Below are 22,551 nucleotides of genomic sequence, written 5' to 3'. Positions count from 1 at the left end.
CTACAAACAGCAGCTCTTTCAGATGAGCTATATTCAGCTTGCTCAAATGTTCATTATTGGCAAGAGTCAATGCAAAAGAGAATGCTTTGTATTGGACAGCATCTCTGAGATGACACCTTCATGAGTTGTCTCTGTTTTTTTATTCACCAATATCTCTCCACCTAACACATGCACACCTAACTGTTTGGGTTGCAGTTCAGTGTTGTGCATGCAGAAAGTCCTCGCATCTCCACTTTCTGAAACTGGGTTGAACCACTCCCAGTCAGTGTAGACAGCACCGAGTTAGATGGACCAATGGTCTGACTCAATATAAAGCAGCTTCTGTAAGGCTGTATCCAACCTTGCATGATGGGTCTTCTCCTCACGCAACAGGACTTCCCAGTCCTCTCCTCTCCTCTCCTTTCATGCTCCAAAAGGGTCCCTCAATGAATTTGATGGTACACAGGGGGCCCGAGGGGAAGCAGGGGCAGGTTCCATTGAGCAAGGAGAAGTATGTTGCCTGAATGTGACAGCAGCATTGGATACAACCTTTAAACCTCAATGCAGGCAAGCCACACATTGTAACACTTCAACCACTCCCAGAAGACTTTGCCAGATATTAGGAGATCCTCCAAATGTTGCTGAACTATAGCTTTCATCATCCCAGAGCATTTGGTTACGATTACAGGCATCCTGCAACACCTGAAGGACCTTGGGTCTTCTCCTCAGCCATAGCAGGGAAACATCTGGGTTTCATGAGCATTAACTGTTTTCTTGAGGCTTCAGATCTGATACTCTGTTGGCTTTTCCTTATAGGTCTCTGTTTCAGACAACGGGGATCCAACTCTGAAATCCACCAGTAGAGTTGTAATCTACATCACAGATGTCAATGATAATCCTCCCACATTTTCCCAGAAGTTCTTCATGGTTAATCTACCACAGAAAACGGGATCTGAGACTCCTTTGCCAGTCTACAGGATGATTGCCACAGATCGGGATGAGGGACTGAACTGCCAAGTCACTTACAGCCTTGAAGAAAACAATGATGGATTCTTCAGCATCCACCCAGTGACAGGCATGGTCTTCTCCAAAAAGGCTTTTCCTGTCCAGGAGTACAATATATTGACGGTGAGTGAGATATAGGAAGTTAAGGAGGATGGAGGCAGACAGCAGTTTTTTTCTTGAGTATTTAAGGGCCTTGTAGTCAAAGAGGGTATTCAGGTTGTTGTTGTTTAATTGGTATACTGCCCTTCATCCATAGATCTCAGGGCAACATAATTACATCAAGAACCTGTGAAACCTATTTAGTCAAAACCTGCCATGAAACAACAGCAACACGTACGTTGAAGAAGACAAAATGTTCCATCACCTTCTTCAGTTTGCATGGGTAGTCCAAGAGCAGTTTGGTGGGTTATCACTGGACGCCAGTTACTGGGGAGCAGTAGCAAGAGAGGGTTGCTATTTTCAAGCCCACCTTGTGAACTTCCTGGAGGCATCTTGGCTGACCACTGTGGGCAGCAGGACACTTGACTTCCAGCAGGGGTCTTCTTATTTTCCTCTGCATGTTGAGCAACAAGCTCTGCAGGCTACAGAGTCAGACCAGACTCGGCAGCTTTACATATGCCAAAGAAATCCTATCGAACTCTTGTATTGCATGAACCCTGCTACGTTAACAGGGGCAAGCAAATGAATGCCATTTTATCTACCAGCTGAAGGAAGGCAAGGGCAACTGCAGGCTGCCCACTTTGTGGTGCTTCTGGCAATAGAACCATGAAAGACTGATTAGGTTCACTCAGAACATTGGCAAGAGCAACTTTGGTTTCCACTGCATGTAAGCTGGTGTCTCTCTTGGCAGGTCAAGGCTACTGATGGCGGCAGCCCCCCACTCTCTTCCAGCGTGAGGTTACATGTCAACTGGATCCTTAAGCCCCTTCCATCCTCGGAGCCTCTGACTTTTGATGAGCCTCATTTCAACTTTGCTGTCATGGAAACAGACCCAGTGAACCACATGGTGGGAGTGATCAGCGTGGAGGCTGGGCTCGGCCAACTCTGGTTTAATATCACAGGTGAGTGGCATGCGGCTGAGAAATGAGCTCTTGAGGGTGACTCTGGGCTGACAAAATGCTGCCTCGGTTCCCCAGATATTTGGCACGCACATGCCCCAAGCGAACAAAGGCTGTTTATTTTAGATGGCAGGCACATTAGAGTCAAGGCCTTGGCACTGGCAAGGAGCAGCATTGAGGCTGACTCAAGCAGTTGTCCCACAAAAAGCATTGTGCAGGTCTTGCGTTACCTACCCATCGCACTTTGCAAAATGGTATTTCTGGCACTCCCCCAACCTTAAATGAAAATTCTTGTGTTGCAAACGGGCAAAAACACATCTGTGCAGCTCACAGGAAATATGTGGTAATCATAACTATTCCCCACAGCAATAAAAACAAACCAACAGGAGAGAGAGAGAAAAGACCACAAGGGGTTTTGAAAGTCTTTAAATGTTAAGTTGGTAGGGAGCTGCTATGAATGCCCAGCAATTCCCTTGATAAAAATCTATTATGTTTTATTCCTATTCTTCTCTATTTCCCCCCATTAGTCAGAAATGCCCTATGCTTTCATCGTGTAGAAGGATGTCTAAAGATACAACTCTCATCTGTATATTTTTGCAAGAGTTAAGAGAGACCCATTCTAGTTAGATATTCCAGTGTAATGATCAATGCATTTTTGTTGTTGTTGGAGATATGGACCTCACTGGGATTAATAATTGGGACACTGGTGGGTGTCCACTGTGGTCCCATTTCCATCTTCAAGAACTCATAGTTCTGAAGGGGGTTTACCTTTTTTATAGTATATTGTAACATCTGTAAGATGTTCCCCAGGTTCATGTAGGTTTTCATGCACATTTAAGGGTAGAATTTCAGGAATGCGTAGGTTTTTAAAATAATTCTTAGGTGCTAAGATCATTTCGTTTGTATCCTGTGCATCTGACTGATCTTTGATGTATCTTTCAGCTGTACTGATCTGTGGGTGCGTAATTCCTATTTCCTGGCATTACATTGCAGACTTAAGGTTTAGTTTGGGGCTTTGGGGTTTTGTTTGTTTGTTTGTTTTTGTTTTGCCTCTGTTGAGTAAAGCCATTCCTGAAGGCAGATAGTTTGCAGACCTGCAAGAATTGTCCTTCTCAGGGCACCTCCAAGGAATGCTTCTGTGCCTGGTGCAGTTGGGCATGGATAATGGAGTACAAATACAATGAAGGCAGGACAAGAATCAACACAGTACAGAATTGACAATGCTTGAGGAAAGTTTACTTTTGTGTGGGACAGTCTGCCCGCATTGTGTCCCCTTGCAGGTATTTTCTTTGGAATTTAATCTCAGTATTTATCTATTCTCCTAAATCAGGCACTGTTTACAATATGGGATATGAACCTCCTTCACACAGTGAGTCCGGCTAATCCTTTGCCCTGAATCATTACCCTGTTTGGCTGCCATACTCAAGCTAGCATGGGCGGAGTTTTTTTAGTTTTTTTTTAATAAATCCTTTTCTATTTTAGAAATTGTGTTTTACACCCCTCCATTCCCCAGGGAGCTCAGGTTGGGATGGCATTCATGATATGTGGCGATCTCTTTTTATCTACACAACAGTTCTGTGAGAAGGAAGCAGAATACAGCCTTATGCTTTAGGCAGTGGGAAAAGTGGTATATGGGGTTCCTCTGTAGGGATGGGGAATCAACAACATCTGGAGGACCATTAGTTCCCCAGCCCTGGTCTGTTTCTGCAACTGTTCAATTAGCATTATAGAATCGTAGAGCTGGAAGGGACCACAAGGTTCGTCTAGTCCAACCCCTTGCAATGCAGGATTTTTTTTGCCCAGCGTGGGACTCAAACCCCTGATCCTGTGTCTCATGCACTCCCAACTGAGCTAGGCTTCCCCAGAAAGTGTGGACTTTCCCCAGTGTCACAGCAGAGGACATTGCGAGTTCACACATTGAGCTGCCCTTGAGTTCCAAGCCAAAAGTTTCTCTTGGCGCTATAACGCCCTTCCCTTCCACTTGTCTGCTCAAGTGATTTATAATGCAAGTCAGACAATGTCCTCACCTGTCTGCTCAAATAGTTCTACAGGTTCATTTTCTTCCAGATGTCATCTGGCCCCATCCCTTTCCCTTTTGCTCCCTTTTCTATAAAGGCACTGTTTCTTTAAATTTTTGATTCTTTCTAGTAGCACCTTAGAGACCAACTGAGTTTGTTCCTGGTATGAGCTTTCGTGTGCATGCACACTTCTTCAGATACCTTCAGAAAGTGTATCTGAAGAAGTGTGCATGCACACGAAAGCTCATACCAGGAACAAACTCAGTTGGTCTCTAAGGTGCTACTAGAAAGAATTTTCGATTTTGTTTTGACTATGGCAGACCAACACGGCTACCCACCTGTAACTTTAAATTTTTGGTGCCTCTGATCCACTCTCATTTTTATTCCTGGCTCTTCCTAAATTACTTCAGAAGAGCCAAACACATTTTCCCTTAGGGACATATTTTTCTGAGTACTCAGACCAAAGATCCTTTCCCAGATCCCCCATTAATGGTTGTTGGAACTGCTATTGTGGGATAGGCTTTTGTGAGTATGACAGGCCCTAACTGATCATTACCCATGAGATCGTTGATGACCACCAGTGCCTTACCACCCCTGTCTTTCTCTGCCATTTTCTCTACTCATCTCATTTTATTCGAAACATAGTTTAAAAAACAAACAAACTCGGAGGCTTACTACTTTCTCCAATGCCGCCCAAGCCAGGAGTGCTCATGTGGCCTATATGAGCAGGGCTACATTACCTACTCCATATAGTTTTGCTCCACCATTTCAGGAACTCATACAATAGCATCTTAGATTCCCCTTGTTATCTGTGAAACTGTTTCTGTTATCACAGGAACTACAGCTTCTTAAAAATGGCCATAGTTCCTATCTCTCCTTCATCAAGGCTGCCCACTATCCATGACACAGTAGATCCATGGTGACCCTCCATCAAAGTCTCCCAGTTGCTGCTGTTCTGCTTCAAGGAACTCTACTTCCACATCTCTGGAACACAAATAGGACCATAGGAAGTTTCCCTATAATGTGTCAGACTATTGGTCCAGCTAGCTAGTTCAGCATTGCCTATATTGACTCGCAGCACCTCTCTGGGGTTTCAGGCAGGGGATCTCTCCAAGCCCTACCTGGAGATGTCAGGGATTGAACCTGGGGCCTTCTGCATCCGAAGCAGATGCTCTACCACTGAGCTGTGGCCCTTCCCCAATGCCATTTTTGTAGCTAGATGAGTGGTTTCCCTTTACCCAGTTACAAATCATAGAATCATAGATTTGGAAAGGACCCCAAAGGTCATCTAGTGCAAGCCACTGAAATGCAGGAATCTCAACTAAAGTATCCATAACAGGTGGCCACCCAACCTCTGCTTAAAAACCTCCAGTGAAGGAGACTCCACCACCTCAGATGGGAGTCCATGCCACTGCCAAACAGCTCTCACTTTCAGAAAGTTCTTCCCGATGTTTAGTAGGAATCTCCTTTCTTGTAACTTGAAGCCATTGGTTCGAGTCCTACCCTCCACAGCAGGAGAAAACAAGCTTGTTCCCTCTTCCACTTGACAGCCCTTGAGATACTTGAAGATGACCATCATATCTGCTCTCAGTCTCCTCTTTTCCAAACTAAACATCCCCAACTCCCCCAACTATTCCTCAAAAGGCTTGTTGCAGGTGGGTAGCCATGTTGGTCTGCCATAGTCAAAAAAATTTTTTAAAAAAAAATTCCCAGTAGCACCTTAGAGACCAACTAAGTTTGTTCTTGGTATGAGCTTTCGTGTGCATGCACACTTCTTCAGATACACACTTATATCTTCAGATATAAGGCTTGGTTTACAGATCCTTGATCATCTTGGTTGAAAGGGATATTTGTCAGGACTGTAGTCTATCACTCCCATTCTGATCAAGATCCCCCTCCCACCTCAACATATGCCTGCAATTTTTGGGGCGGGGGCAGGGAGAAATAGCTGTGGAGGAAATGCTATTTGGAAATGGGAGGATTAATATGACAGAGTTGATTCCCAGAGAAAAGAGGTGGACTATCATGGACAAAATAGAGCAGTCTATACAGGCCTTATGTGGCAGGAAAAGCTATGAAATAGTGGTGGGGAGATTGTGCAGCTAGCCCAGTGTGTTTAAAAGTTATATTTTCTAAGCTGTGGGGATGGGGTAAGGCAGAGAAAGGAGAAAAATGGGGGGGGGGTTCACTCATGATGTCATGTAGATGTCAGGGAACACAGCATCACTATTCCACAAGATAATGCCTAATGTGGATGCAGGAGAAATTATCTGACTCAGTGTATAGACACACAAAGAGCTCTCTCTAAGAAACCTTGCTTGGAGAATAACCCATAACTATAATATAGAACAGTGTTTCTCAACCTTGGGTCCCCAGCTTTTGCTGGTCTACAATACCCATAATTCCTAGCTAGCAGGACCAGTGGTTAGGGATGATAGGAGTTGTAGTCCAACAACAGCTGGGGACCTAAAATTGAGAAACATTGGTATAGAGCAGGGGTCCCCAAACTAAGGCCCAGGGGCCGGATGCCGCCCAATCGCCTTCTAAATCTGGCCCGTGGACGGTCCGGGAATCAGTGTGTTTTTACATGAGTAGAATGTGTCCTTTTATTTAAAACACATCTCTGGGTTATTTGTGGGGCATAGGAATTTGTTCATTATTTTTTCAAAATATAGTCCGGCCCCCCACAAGGTCTGAGGGACAGTGGACCGGCCCCCTGCTGAAAAAGTTTGCTGACCCATGATATAGAGTATCATAGGCAGCCTTACACAACTTGTGACTCTCCAAGCTGAAAGCAGCCCACCAAATATGTATTGTGGCCTGCCAGGTAACCTCGCAATTTTGCAGCCTCTGCTTGGTCACTATTGTTGGTGGTGAGCTGCATTTCATTTGGTAGGCCGCAGGTTGCTCAAGCCATAATCACTGGCTTCTGACTGCCTTTCATCATCTATGCAGCCTGCTCTTTAGCTTTATGGAATAATGGAGAGTAAAGCTGCAGGTTTTTCTGTCTTATTTCAGTCTTCAGATGCTAAATGTGCATTATTTAAGTCTTTATCCAATTGTAACGAATGGTGGGGAAATGAATAAGAACTCTGCAGTGGCTTCCAAAACATGTTCTTGTGGAGTGGCTTGCTCCGCTGCAAATCTTACAGATGTTTGTCCTTGCCCAGGACTCATCCATGAATCGGAGCAAGTCTCAACAGAGAGAGGGGAACTGGTTTAAGCATCACACCTTGAAGCAAAGCCAGAAAATGTCCTCTCCCCTGCCAATTTCTCCTGATATTCCTTCTTTTCAACAGAACATGCCCTGTGTCCCACTGGTTAATTTCAGCTCCCTTCACCTTGAATAGCCTTTCAACTACAAACTAGGCATTATTGCGCACTTAAGCCTATGGAAAACTTAAGGAAAATAAACAAAGATGCAATGAGGACAATAGAAGCCTTTCATGGAGGTTTTCCACCCACCTTTTTTGCTATTCTGCTGCCTGCCTCTGGATATATTTTATTTGTTGCAAATGCTACCAGCTGCAAGGATACTTTTCCCCCTCTTGGACCCCTGCCTGCCCGGGGAGATGCTGTTACTCAGACACCTGGCCTCCTCCATCATAACTCCTACCCTATCTACTTAAGTTATCTCTTTCCTCTTAGGTGGTGATGATGACATGGATTTTGACATCGAGAAGAGCACTGGCAGCATTGTTATTGCGAGAACCCTGGATGCAAAGAAAAGATCGAACTACAACCTCACAGTGCAGGTCACTGATGGATCGAGCATCATCAAGACACAGGTGGGCATCCACAAAGCCCTGTCCAAACCCTTCTGTGTTCTCAGGGAGGATAAGAACATACACAGATAGAGTTCTCTCAAAAAATTACTTTGCCAAAATGCTAAAAAGTCATGATTCAGCTGAATTTGCATAAGACTGGGGGATAAGGTGCTATAAGGGGCTCCCAATTTGGCCTGTGTAGATTAGCTGCAGCAAAATTGCATCATCTTTCATGCAAGCTCACTTGGGGAACACCCCAAACTCAATGCTCAAATTCTTATTTAGGGTAGCACAGCAAAAAAGAAGAAGATAAGAACACTTACCAAAGGTGTCACTTTTTCTTAAATTCCTTCCTCTGCAGATCCTGCTCAACTGTGGTACAGGACTTGGAGACTCAGGGGCCCAGTTTGCACACAAAGCTAAGCCTAACCACTGCTTAATGTAAATGAGCAAACATGCTGTCTGTCAGAGAGGAAATTACGTTCCCTTTCCTCTTACCTCCTCATTGTGCTGCTGTGTTGAGCTGTACTAAGCCATCTCCAGGAGCTTCCACATGGGAGAGGGCTGCAGCTTAGTGGTAGAGCACATGCTTTGCATGCAGAAGGTCCCAGGTTCAATCCCCGACATTTCCATGTAGGGCTGGGATAGACCCCTGCCTGAAGCCCTGGAGAGCTGCTGCCTGTCAGTGTAGCCAGTACTGAGCTAGATGGGCCAATGGTTTCACTCAGCATAAGGTAGCTTCCTATGTTAAAAGGGTGAGCTGATGACAGTCTCCTGCACCACATCAGTTTTGACCCAAAACAATGAAGGGCTTATTCATTCATTCATTCAGATCAACCGCATCGTCCATGACACTATATTTCAGCACATCTCCACTTGAAAGACACAGATATGTATTGAGATAATTATGGCAGGCATTTGAGATTGATGAGTATTCTTCCCTGTGTGGCCAGGATGAGAGGAACTGAATCCTGAATCTGAATCATGGTGAAGCGGAAGCCCCGAGGCTTCCTAAGATCGTTAAATTGGCAAGTTCATTGCCAATACCTGGCAACTCCAGGTAGGCCTGGGAGAGTACGCTGCCTGAAATCCCAGAGAGCTACTGTCAGTCTATGTAGCCAATACTGAGTTAGCTGGACCAATTGTGTGACTCAGGGTAAGGCAGATTTCTATGTTCCAGGGTGTGAGCAGTCAGAATAATTCTGCATGTAATGTGCCTGTTGCACATAAGTGACAGCATTTGTAAGGCCTGTTAGCAAGTCCAAGAGAAAGGTGAGGACCAAGTCTTTTTGAAGCAATCTGGGAATCGTAACTTTTGTCAAGATACTGAGAATTATTTGCTACAGATCTGTGATCTCTGTTGTTCAGGGGGTCTTTGGCTAGTAGTCATGACAGCTAATGAGTTCAAAAGTGGCCTGATGTTTATAGTGTAGACATGCATTTTGTCTCCCAACAGGTAGGTAGCCTCACCATTCACTCCTGCCAACAAGCGCATATATAGAGGTTTGCCTGGGAAAACAAGGTTTTTAGCAGGGATTTAATCTGATAATTGCTTTACTGGTAGCCACTAAAGTTATGTAAAACCTAGGAGGTGGTGGGAACCAGGTGCTGAGGGTGCTGTTTCAGTGTGACTAGATTGATGGTATTTTCAACATCTTTATAACATTGTCCTGCTGCCACTAAGAGTCATCTTCTGACACCTTGGCTGACATGCAATCCCGGCCTCCAGGAACTTTTCTTCTGTTTACTTTGGCACTGACAATCACTGCTGGGTATGTTGGTGAACCTGCTCTTGCAAAATCATGGCAAGTTGGATTTCATTGAAGAAAGCAGGCGATTGCATCAGGTCGTCTCCTTCCAAGATGCGGTTATGTGATGAAAAACAATTGGATCAAATAGACAGAGATTGCCAAATTCTCTTTGCAACATTTGACAGCGAGCTTAGGGATGGGTTTGTTTTTTTTCCTGTTACAAATACGTTTCCAGGCTGCTTCTGATATATTGTACACTTTCCCCACCATGTCATTCCTGTCCTTATTCTGTTAATTTCCTGGGATGAAATAAGCAGAAGTGCAAATACACCAAATAAGTTTATAATTCCAGTGCTTGTTTCAAAACAGTATGTACACCCAGTGCAGCTAAACTGATTATCGCCAAACATTAATGGTGTCTGAGTTTTTCAGTCCCCCTTGCTTTTGCTTATCTTTATCCTTCACCTTCATAATCCTCAGCCTCATTTGTCTACACTTCAATATGATTGGCTGGGATGCCCCATGCCATTTTAGGAGCATCAGAAGCTATCTTATGCGGTGTCCATCTATCTCAGTATTGTCTACACTGATAGGCAACAGCTCTCCAAGGTTTCAGATGGGACACTCCCAGTCCTGGAGATGGCAGGAATTGAACCTGGGAAATTCCGCATGCAAGGCAGATGCTCTAACACTGAGCTGCGGTCCTTCCTCCATGAGGTCATCACTTCAGATATAGTGTCATCTTGTTCAAGCTGGGCACCCTGGTAGAGCCTACCACTGACACCTGCCCCGTGCCCCCTTGATGTTCTTTTCCAGATAGGCATCACAAGCAGTTCTCACTGCACTTTTAATTCCTCTCCATGCCCCTGAAGTACTGTCACTCTGGGACATGGTGGGGAATGAAAACAGTGGCCCTATCCACCCTGGTCCCATTGCCATGTAAGCCCACATAAGAACATAGGAAGAACCTGCTGGATCAGGCCAATGGCCCATCCCATCCAGCATCCTGTTCTCACAGTGGCCAACCAGATGCCTGTGGGAAACCAGCAGGGAGGGCATATCCAGAGCAGAAGTTGTCCAGCAAAGACCTCAAGCCTAGAACTGGACTCACATCAAGTCATTGACAAAAAGCACATAAAAGCTCTCTGGAACACATGTTTTGGATATGCATTTATGCACATGGCAGAGAGCACACGTCCAAAACCTGCTAACTCTGGCATGCTGAATATACTTCCAAAGCTACAAAAAAAATAACCGCAATAGAGTTTTCTGTCAAAATTGCTGTGCTTGTCTAAGAATTAACTTCACCAAACCAGCCCCAACCCTGCCTTCTCTCTTTACATATGTTCTCCCCACGCTCTTACAGGCCTATATCCGTGTGATTGACATTAACCAGCATTCCCCCAAGTTCTTGGAGTATCAATATGAGGCTCACATTCCAGAAGACACGCCTCCTGGGACAGAAATTGCCTGGGTCCGTGCAACAGACAAGGACCATGGGAAAGGACTGATCTACACCCTTCAGAGCAGCGTGGATCCCAGAAGCATGAAGCTTTTTCAGATGGACCCAAGCAGTGGCACACTCATGATGACGGCAGCGCTTGATTCGCAATCCATGTCTCTGCACACCTTGACAGTCATGGTATGGGAGTCACAGGAAAGCAACTTGTATATTTCTTTGATCTATATCCAACTCTATCCCATGGGCTTGGAGTGCCTTACAGCAGTTTTTCTCGGTTTCACTCAACATGTACTTGTTGCCATGTACAGCTAGGTGTCATGCCAGGTTGCAATGACCGAAACACAATAATACTATTATGGGTTAAGCAAGGCCATTACTTTATTGGTTACAGTCAATATATTGGATTGGGATGGGGTAAGTATCTGTCTGCTGGGAAGAACAGCCCACCACCACCCTGCCCAACTGCAGAGGCCACCATGCAGGAGATGCCACACTCTTTGGGCCCACCATGCCAAGGGCCACCGAGATGGCAACCTGGGGTATGTGCCAATATATGGCAGTTGGCCATGGCCCCCAAGCTAGGTTGAAGACTTTTAAGCACCATGCCCAATACCCCTTATGATAGTCCCCCCATAAGTTTTGGATCTCCACCAATGCCCTTCCCTGCCAAAAATGTGACAATAAGGAATAGATGAACATTCACAAACATATACTCTTGCTGTGGGAAAGGCAATAGCCTCACAGCCATGGGCCAATTGTGACCTTTTCAACCAGCGATCAAAGAACATCCTGAAACTGTGGGAGGAAGGGTGGGGAAGTTGGTGATGACACTGAGTGCTGAAGCCACAGCCCAGGGCTCCTATTTACATCAACCTCCAACAAGGCTTTCCTCTGTTCCACACCCAAGCCCGGCCCACCCCCCGAAGTCAAATGATGGCTCTTGTTGGCTCCTGAGGTTGAGCTCCAATTGGGACATGGTGCGACAGCACCAACCAACCAGATGGCTGTGGTTGCCCCTGTCTTCCACCATGTAAGTGCAAATAGAGCAGAACAGCAGTGAACTGGGAGTTGATGCACGTGCAGGGCAAGAGCCTTTTTCTGTTGCTGTTGCATACAGTTACTCCTTGGAATCAGGGGATTGAGATGTGGCTCACGCGTTCACCCAAATGAATGAGAGTGGTTGCAATGCCAAGTCCATACTGGCCCTTTCCCCCAGGTCCATTTGGCATTCTGCAGCTGGGAAGTGTCACATTGCAATGCCTTCATTCACACATCCACTTGTTCTGCCACTTAGGTGCGAGACCAGGAAGTCCCGGTCAAGCGAGACTTTGCCAGAATTATCATCCACGTAGAGGACTGCAACAGCCACCCTCCCCAGTTCTCCAGCCTCCATTACAAGGCGGAAGTTCTGGATGCGGCCCCAATAGGCACAGAGGTTGTGCAAGTCCGAGCCCTGGATCAAGACCGAGGAGTTAATGCTGAAATCCACTACTGCCTTGAGGCAGGTAAGGGACTTGAGCAATTTATAGCTGCCTATGAATGCAAGTGTTTCCCTGAATACTGAGTGTAATGGCATGTGCTAGCCAAATATGGTTTTTTCCCAGTGTACTATAAATGCAAGAGTAATAGGAGCAAGAAAACTACATGAACTGGAGTGGACTGGCATATGAATGTGCTGGTTGACCTCTGTGAGAACAAGATGCAAGACTAGATGGACCTGGTTCTGCAGGACTCGTGTCCTTCCTCAGCCCCTATCCTTTCACTTTCCATCTTGTGAGCTGAGGACAGTGCCTCTGGGTTCCCCAAGTCTAACCACAGGCTCCAAATTCATTGACCACATTTCCGTTGTATTAGTAGGCAGCACCAGCATCAAGTCAAAAGTCAGATGGTTGTGCATCTGCCAAGGGCACACACCGCAGGTGGAAGCCCACCAACAAGACCTGCTCCTTCTCGTCACCATTGCAACCTGCTTGTTTACCTGCCTCTCATTCAGGCCTAAACTACAGGGATTATAAGAAAGATTATAATTAGGTGCCACTGCTTGCTTGCGCCTTGGCTCTCTGCCTGGTAAAGCAAAAAAACACAAAACGGTGCACAAAAAGGCCGATTTGAAAATTCAGTTTATATGAATAATAGTGTATTCAGCATCAAATGCTAATGAGCAGGAAAAAAAGGCGGAGTAGCTAGCATAAAGCACCCATTTCCAAATATATCCTTCATCAGTGTATATATATATTGCTGTAAAGCCAAACACACAAAACGATAATTCATATCAGTTCAATATACCATCTATAAACATTTTAAAACCATAAGGCTGTGCTGCTTTAAATAAACAATTCCATTAATACAGTAAATGTTATATCAAACATACTCAAAAAGCCTCTCTAGCCATAATTTAATCACTGGAGATCATAAGGCACATAAATAATGGTTGCTTACCAATCTTATGAGGCTTGTATGATTTGGAATTTTTTCTTAGCGCTCATTTGCTCAGCTGTGCCAGCCAGCAAAGCACTATAGTTTGTTTGTTTATTCATTCATTCATCCATTCATTCATTCATTCTCTTGTCGCCCCCACCATGTGGACACGTCATAAAATGTTCAGCAGGTCAGTATCCCTCTGCTCATTCTGGACAGAAGCGGCATCTAAAAATAAAAATGGGCCACCATTTTAGCCAACGTGTTGAACAAATCTGAGTTGCAATTCTTTTTCTATGAGCATTTTTCTTCTTTGAGTTCAGGCCTCTGGTCTGCAGGGCAACACAAGCACACTTTGCTCCCTATCGGTTATCACGGCCTTGCATCTCCAAGCCAGCAGCTCCTAAGTCTGTTTAACTTTTTCAATTGATGCGCGGCTAATACCGTTTCACATTTCTAAATCTCTTTAAACAAAGTGTAGCCTGCCAGGGAAGGCATTGTTTCCCATTATGCTCCGTTGAGTAGGGCTATTTGTCCCTAAAGCTGAAGTCCTTTTCCAGAAATAAGTGCCACTGAAAAAGCAATGGCTTACTTCCAAATAAAGTAGATCAGAACTGGCTATTAAGCCTTTCATTCTAACTGTTAGAAAAGATATACATATATATATTCCAGGGGGAAATAATTGGGGGGGTCCCATCAACAAGTGTTTTTAAGAGCAATTATCTCCCAATAAATGAAATGGGTATATTTTAGGTGGGTGATCAGATGGGTGATGAAAACCAATAAACACAACAGCAATTTAAAGGTGGTTTTTCATTCTTCATGTGAGCCTTTCTTTCTTTTTTCAGGGAACATCGGAGACTTCTTTGCTATAGACAAGTTCTCTGGAATTATTACAGTGTCTCAGAAGCTGGATCAGGCCAAGCAAGAGAGATTTGTTCTCACTGTAAAGGCAGAAGATCAAGGGTTTCCACAACTGAAGGACTCTGCTACTGTGAACATTTTTATGAAGCCTTCTGATGGCACACCTCCACAATTTTCAGAGGAGGAGTACGTTATAGAGATCAGTGAATCTGCTGTCATTGGCTCTCCTGTCATCCTTGTTTCAGCCACGAGCCTTTCGTCTGTTACCTATGAAGTAAAAGAAGGAGACAAAGATGGCTTATTTTCCATCAACTATCAATCTGGCCTTATTTCAACACAAAGGAATCTAGATTTTGAGCAGGCTTCATCTTATCAGCTGAAAATCCGGGCCACCAATATGGCAGGGGCATTTATGGATGTTCTGGTGTTTGTTTATGTCATAGATGAGAATGACAATGTGCCTATCTTTTCTAAGCCTTCCTTTGTTGGCCGGATCAATGAGAACGTTCCATTGGGAAGTATGATTATGGATGAAAACAATGCACCGCTTGTGATTCATGCGTCAGATGCTGACCGAGATTCTAATGCCTTGTTGGTCTATGAAATTTTGCAGCCAGAGGCACTGGATTTTTTCAAAATTGATCCAAGCATGGGCACTCTTACTACTTGTGCAGAAATTGATTACGAGCGTGTCCCAGTTCATCACTTCAATGTCCATGTGCGTGACAGTGGGAAACCCAATTTATTTGCTTCCAAACCCACTGAGGTCACCATTTATATCAAGGATGTCAATGATTGTCCTCCTGTGTTTACAAAAGATATTTATGAACTTTCTGTAGGGCTTCCTGTCCATCACGGGATGGAGCTTTATACCGTACATGCAGAAGATGTGGACTCTGAGATAGCCTACAATATAGTGGAAGGGAATCCTGATCACATTTTCTACATTCATCCAACAACTGGCCTCATCTCTGTGTTGAATGCTACCACCTTAGAACGCTATCATGAACTCACAGTTAGAGCTGGAGATGGTTTATATACAGCGAATGCTATGGTTAGGATTAATTTTATTGAACCACAAGACAGCACCTTAAAATTTGATCGAGAGTTATATACAGCAACAGTGAAGGAAAACACCACAGATATCCAAACTCTGGTTGCTCTTGGTGTCATTGGGAATCAACTGAATGAACCCCTCTTCTACTCCATCATGAATGGCACAGAGAAGTTCAGGGTGATCCAGTCTTCAGGAGTGCTACAGACCAAGGGCGTAGAATTTGATCGTGAAACTCAAGACACTTATGATATTGCAGTGGAAGTAAAGGACATTAGAAATCCACCAAGGGTGTCTCAAGCAATGCTCAAAATCTATGTGGACGACATTAATGACAATGCACCCCATTTTGAAAATGTGCCATATTATATAGCTATGCAGGACGGCACTGAGCCAGGTGATGTCATCTTTCAGGTTTCTGCAACTGACTGGGATCTGGGGAATAATGGAGTCATTTTTTATTCCTTTGCAGAAGATTACAAGTATTTCCGGATTGACCCTTACTTAGGGGACATCTCACTCAAGAAACCCCTTGATTTTCAAACTCTAAATAAATACATACTAAAAGTGATTGCCAGAGATGCCGGTGAACCTCCCTTGTATGCTGAAGAAGAGGTTCTGATCATGGTGAGGGACAAATCCAACCCTCTCTTCCAAAGCCTCTTCTATACTGTGAAAGTGCCTGAAAACATTCCACTCTACACACCTGTTCTCCACATCCAGGCTCGGAGCCCTGAAGGCTTGCGTTTAATATACAACATTGTGGAAGAAGGAGCTCTTAAACATTTCAACATTGACTTCAAGACCGGTGTGCTTATGGTCACCAGCCAACTAGACTATGAATCGGACACAAAACATGCCTTTACAGTCAGAGCTACAGACACAGCAATGGGTGCCTTTTCAGAAGCAATGGTAGAAGTAGAGGTTGAGGACATTAATGACAATCCTCCTGAATTCTCTCAGGTGGTTTATAGTGCGTCAGTCACCGAAGGCCTGCCAGCTCAGACCCCCGTCATACAGCTCCTTGCTACTGACAGAGATTCAGGGAGGAACAAAGTGGTTTCATATCAGATCTTGGAAGACCGTTCAGATGCGTCAAAGTTGTTTAATGTGGATCCCAGCACAGGTGAAATAACAACAACTCAGGTTCTAGATTATGAAGCCAACCATGAATTTCGCATTAGAGTGAGAGCCACAGACCATGGGATGCCTCCTCTCAGCACTGAAGCCCTTGTGGTGATCAGTGTGTTAGACATCAATGACAACCCACCCAAGTTCAGTCAGCTTCACTATGAAGCCAATGTGAGCGAAATGGTTCCCTGTGGCCATGTTGTGATAAAAGTCCAGGCTTTTGACCCTGATAGCAGGGACACCCGTAGATTGGAATATCTGATCCTTTCAGGGAATGAGAAAAGGCATTTCACCATTGACAGCACTTCTGGAATCATTTCCACACTGAATCGTTGCAAAAGGGACCTGGAGTCTTTTTACAACCTCAGAGTCTCTGCATCAGATGGCGTGTTTAAAACCACAGTGCCAGTATACATCAATACCACAAATGTAAATAAATACAGTCCATCATTTCAGCAGGATGTATATGAAGCAGTATTGGCTGAAAATGCCAAGGTTGGAACCAAAGTGATTGAATTGCTAGCCACTGACCCAGATGATGGTCCGTATGGCACTGTAGATTACACCATCATAAACAAGCTTGGCCAAGAGAAATTTGCAATAGATGACAAGGGACGCATTGAAACGCTGCAGAAGTTGGACAGAGAAAATTCCACAGAGAGAGTTGTTGCTATTAAAATCATGGCCAAGGATGGGGGTGGAAAGGTGGCATTCTGTACTGTCAAAATCATACTCACAGATGAAAATGACAACCCACCACAGTTCAAAGCTTCTGAATACATCTTGTCTATCCAGTCCAATGTGAGCAGAGGGTCACCGGTCATTCAAGTTCTAGCTTATGACGCTGATGAAGGAGTGAATGCTGACGTCACCTACTCTGTTGATTCAGTGGAGGAGGTTATTGCAGAGGATGTGATTGAGATTAACACTGCAACTGGAGTTGTTCAAGTCAAAGAGAGTCTCCGCAGGCTAGAAAACAGGACAGTGAACTTCAAAGTCAAAGCTGAAGATGCAGGACCTCCCAATTGGAATTCTGTTGTTCCAGTGAATCTTCAAGTTGTTCCAAAGGAGGTGTCCTTGCCAAGGTTTTCTGAGCCGCTATACACCTTCTCAGCATCTGAAGACCTCCCGGAGGGATCCGAAATAGGATCAGTTAGAGCTGTGGCAGAGGACCCTGTCATCTATAGTTTGGTGAAAGGTACCACTGCCGAAAGCAATAAAGAGGGGATATTTGCTTTGGATAAACAAACAGGTACCTTGACTATTGAGAAGGCAATGGATCATGAGAAGATGAAATGGTACCAGATTGATGTTTTGGCTCACTGCTCACACCAGGATACTGACTTGGTCTCTTTGGTGTCCATCAACATCCATGTAAAAGATGTCAATGACAACAAGCCTGTTTTTGAGGCTGATCCTTACAGGGCCTTTGTAATGGAGAACATGCCACCAGGAACTACCGTGATTCAGGTCACTGCCAATGATCAAGATACTGGAAGTGATGGGCAAGTGAGCTATAGTTTAGGATCAGAACCAAGCAACATCAGAGAGCTCTTCACCATTGACAGTGAAAGTGGTTGGATCATGACTCTTAAAGAGCTAGATTGTGAGGTTCAAGAAACCTACCAGTTTTTTGTTGTGGCATCAGACCATGGTAGGAAACACCAGCTTTCTTCTCAAGCCCTTGTGGTGGTCACCATAACTGATGAAAATGACAATGCTCCGCAGTTCACCTCTGAAATCTACAAAGGGTCCGTGGTTGAGAATGCTGAGCCTGGGCAAACGATCACCACTCTTAGAACTGTAGACAGTGATATTTCAGAGCAGAACAGACAAGTCACATGTTACATCACTGGTAAGAACCTATCTCTCCTAACATTTTGATAAAGTAGAATATGACTTGTTTTCTGGTAGGTTTGCTTGACTTTGAGAAGCACCTTATCCTACAATTAGTCTTGCTGAAATCTCTGCAGCTGATAATATCAGATGATAGCCTTTATTAACTAAGGACCGTGTAATGCAACATGTTTCAAATCAGGTGGTACTGTGGGGTGCAGGCATGTAAACTACATGCCAGCATTTGCCTGGAAGAACAACCCTTTGAAATCAGAGAACACCAAAGCAATCCCTGGCTCCTTCCTACGTCACATTATGCTTCCCTTCTCCTCCTCATGCTGTTCTGGGGAATTTCCTCAGGTCATGGGAGGCGGCAACTGGAAAGCCCCATCGCAGAAGTGGGCTTCTGGTAGTCGAGCTCATTAGCTGAATCTTGCCCATATAGTCCTAATAAAGCAGTTTTGATTCTGCTCAGAGTCAAGTACATAGATGCAGTCAGTGGGGCAGCATTATAACTGGGGCAAACAAATTTTCTTGACGTCCCACACAGAGGAATGAGACTTAAGAGACACAGGATACAATCCTATACTTTGTTGGAGTAAGTCCCATTCAACTTAATGGGGCTTACTTCTGAGTATGCATGCATAGGATAGCAATGTCTCCTTTCTTTACCTCTTCCCCTTAAACTCTTAGGTTTTTTTTGTTTTTTACTTTGTATTGTCTTCAATTATGATGCCTTCTCTGCCTTATCAGAAGGAGATATCTTGGGACAGTTCAGCGTTGCTGAAGTTGATGGAGAATGGAGGGTTTTTTCCAAGAAGCTTCTGAACAGGGAAGAAAGAGAAAAATATCTGCTCAAAGTCATGGTATCTGATGGAAAGTTTCAAGCAGCAACAGAAGTGGAGATTTCAGTCCTTGATGTCAATGATAACAGCCCTGAATGCAAGCAGGTGATTGTGTATGTCTATAAAGCTGTGCCTCCTCATCCGCATACACACACACAAAAAAAACCACACCACTAGCTGTGTGCCAATTTGGACCCAAAGCTGACCTGGAGAAGCCACCTTGTAACCTGGGACAATCCCTTTAGCAATTACATGTTGGCAGTGTTGAGTCATCCCATTCCTCTTGTTTTAGAAGTACTATGACATGTGTTGTGATTCTGTTGCCTCCTACCTGATTGCAGGAGGAGGAGGAGGATATACAAAATAGTTCAAGGTGGAGAAGATGGAGAATAGCAAAACGGAGCAGAATTGCACTCTTTGTACACACTATGGCCTCTTTATATTTTTGATGGTTCTGGATAGCAAAATAGTAGCTGCGCAGTGTAAGAAATCATAAATGCATGGAATTGCACTCTCATAGAAAACTTGCCCCAGAGAAAAACTACGTTGAAAGTGATCAGAGATGATTTAAGTCAGGCATCCCCAAATCCAGTCCTCCGGATATTTTTGGGACTACAATTCCCATCATCCCTAGCTAACAGGACCAGTGGTCAGGGATTATGGGAATTGTAGTTCCAAAACATCTGGAAGGCCAAGTTTGGAGATGCCTGATTTAGGTCCTTTATGAGTATTAGATGGTGAGGATTCACTGGCCTTATTTAACGAAAAGTTGCAGGAGTGGTCTGCGGGGAAGTGTGCCATCATATACCTTGCCTTTCAGCAGCAGTGCCAGTACTACTTACCAGGAGGAAGAGAGGGAAGGGTGACATTGTAGGAGGGTAGCACTGCATGGGTGCACAAACAGAGCCAATCCAGTGCTCCTTCCACTGCGCCCGCACAGCACATATCTCCCTGATGCACTGCCCTCTCGCTCCCAGTAAGTAGCAGTGACACCGCAACTGGAAGGCTAGGTACTCCTGAGCAGCTATGCGCCTTGGAATTTTGTAACTGTTTCCCTTTTCTTACTCTGCCTAGGACACACAATGTGGTAAGGATGGCAGAGGCTGATCTTTGGCTGTTTTGTATTTATAGCCTATACCTGTAGCTCATTCTTCTTTTAGAAAGCTTGAAGCATCTTGCATTAGGATTCCAGTGGTCTTCTCTCTAGGTCCGCATTTCCTTAGCTTCATCATTTGCTATAGCAAAGTCAACCAGGACAATACATATGCCTGTGGATGCATAGCCTTGACTTTAGGCATAGGGGTTGAACTAGATAGGTTCAGCTAATGCAAGAAATGACCACTTCATCACTATTCTGAATACCGGCATCTGTTAATGGAGTGGACAACTTCAGCAAGGCATTTCACTTGGAATGAAGTCATTCTTTTCACTTGAAAACATCCTTTCTTTTCATTCCAGACACCGTACGAAGAGAGAGTTTCAGAAGATGCACCTCAAGGGTTTTCTATTTTGAAAGTGTCAGCCACAGATGTTGATGTTGGTAGCAATGGCCAAATTACCTATAGTCTCCATGGATCTGGTGCTGATGAGTTCAGATTAGACCCCCATACAGGTAAGATGGGCGTCTTCCTCAACGCTCCGGGGTATCCCTGACTCTAATTCCCACGCTTTGCACATACATTAGAGATCAGAATATTGACTCCAACTACCATCAGCCCCAGTCAGCAAGTGTTGTGGAGCAGCATTTTGAATGCAGGGATATCCACCACACGTGGGTATAGCCTATCAAGAAAATACAATTGGTATTCATTCACAATTTTGTTGGAACGCCTTTAAGCCCACAAACCATGCCTAATTAATTACTTTTTAATGTTGTCTTTATACCGCAATGAATTTAAATTACACAAGGGCAGTTGATGTTATATATATATATATATATATATATATATATATATATATATATATATATATAATTGTGCTGATCTTGTTAATGAGCAGACAGTGGGATAAATAATGTACTATTTGTTGAAAACCAAATTGCAACAGACTAGAAACAGCGCTGATTGTGAAGAATAGAAGTCAGAATGGAAATTGTTGCCTTCTGACATCCCTGGCCTGGATTTATATTATTTTCAGAATATTCTCACATGGTATCAGCTCTTGAAGAAGGTATTTTTCTCAATAGTATAATATCTAGTAAGGTCTACTTCTAAAGAGACTGGTACATGCTGTCCATAATTCTCTGCACCAGTCCAAGAGAACGGCATACTCAGGCAACTCTGCAGAGCTGGGAAGGCTATTGGCTATTAAATATGAGTTCCAAAGCCTGGAGCCATTTTTTAAAAAATGTTTAGGTAAGCATGCATGTTTTATCAATTTAAAAGCCCAGGATCCCATGGAACTTGCCCCATATTTATGTCTTTATCCATTCTGATCATTCCCACGCCAGGGGAGTTGACCACATCTTCATTACTTGACCGGGAGCTGAAGCCCAAGTATCAGCTTGTTGCCAAGGCAACAGATGGAGGAGGACGTTTTTGCCAGGTGGGCATAACTGTGGACCTAGAGGATACAAACGACAATGCTCCCAGGTTCTTTCCCAGTCATTGTGCAGTAGCTGTCTTTGATAACACCACAGTAAAGACTCCCGTGGCAGTTGTCTCCGCAAGGGACCCTGATGAAGGTGAGTCAAAATGTGGTGTTTATTGCAAGTTTATAGTACAATCCAGATCAATGTTTTTGGCAAATGAAGAAAATATATCATTCATGAGTGACTTAATTTTAAGTATCTTGAGTGTTTTCTGTAATCTTGTTAAGATATTAATGTATGTGTTTATTTTGTTAATGAATCACTTCCGATGAAGCATCCCAAAGCAATTTAATGATGAGAGAGAGTGTGTGTGTTCAGGATATTTAGGAAGACATCTCATAGGCAAGCACCTATTTGATGGACCATTGACAGATGTGTGCAAATATGATGTGAAAATCAAATGCTACTGAAATTTGAGTTTCAAGTTTAGCTATGCCTAGATAGATTAATGGGAAATTATTTCTGCAGTGGGAAATCTTTGGGTGTGTGTCATTTTTAGAATGAATCTTTTCACATAATAGCGAAGAGCAAAAATTTGTATGCTAATACAAAATGTATGATCCAAATTGTATCATGCATGACAGTAATATATAAAAGTGTATCGTATGTGATTGTAATGTATTAAACAATTCCCAGATCTAGACTAAAAAATCCTTCCAGTAGCACCTTAGAGACCAACTAAGTTTGTTCTTGGTATGAGCTTTCGTGTGCATGCACACTTATTTTGTTTTGACTATGGCAGACCAACACGGCTACCTACCTGTAACCAGATC

General features: G+C 44.0%; 1 protein-coding gene across 1 annotated transcript in view; it reads left to right on the top strand.

Moving 5' to 3' along the window:
• Positions 1-22,551, top strand: part of FAT2 (FAT atypical cadherin 2) — a 69,614-nt gene that overhangs the window by 22,905 nt on the left and 24,158 nt on the right. Inside the window, exons 4-12 of the mRNA XM_033140319.1 lie at positions 796-1,107; positions 1,835-2,045; positions 7,709-7,848; positions 10,945-11,220; positions 12,335-12,545; positions 14,307-18,362; positions 19,097-19,293; positions 20,647-20,800; positions 21,638-21,871. Coding sequence (XP_032996210.1) covers positions 796-1,107; positions 1,835-2,045; positions 7,709-7,848; positions 10,945-11,220; positions 12,335-12,545; positions 14,307-18,362; positions 19,097-19,293; positions 20,647-20,800; positions 21,638-21,871 — 5,791 coding nt within the window. The remainder of the gene's footprint in view (positions 1-795; positions 1,108-1,834; positions 2,046-7,708; positions 7,849-10,944; positions 11,221-12,334; positions 12,546-14,306; positions 18,363-19,096; positions 19,294-20,646; positions 20,801-21,637; positions 21,872-22,551) is intronic.

The sequence above is a fragment of the Lacerta agilis genome, chromosome 2 (assembly GCF_009819535.1).
Source record: "Lacerta agilis isolate rLacAgi1 chromosome 2, rLacAgi1.pri, whole genome shotgun sequence".
NCBI classification, from domain to species: domain Eukaryota; kingdom Metazoa; phylum Chordata; class Lepidosauria; order Squamata; family Lacertidae; genus Lacerta; species Lacerta agilis.
Note: the sequence above shows the minus strand (reverse complement) of the source record. Positions and strands in the feature narration are given on the sequence as shown.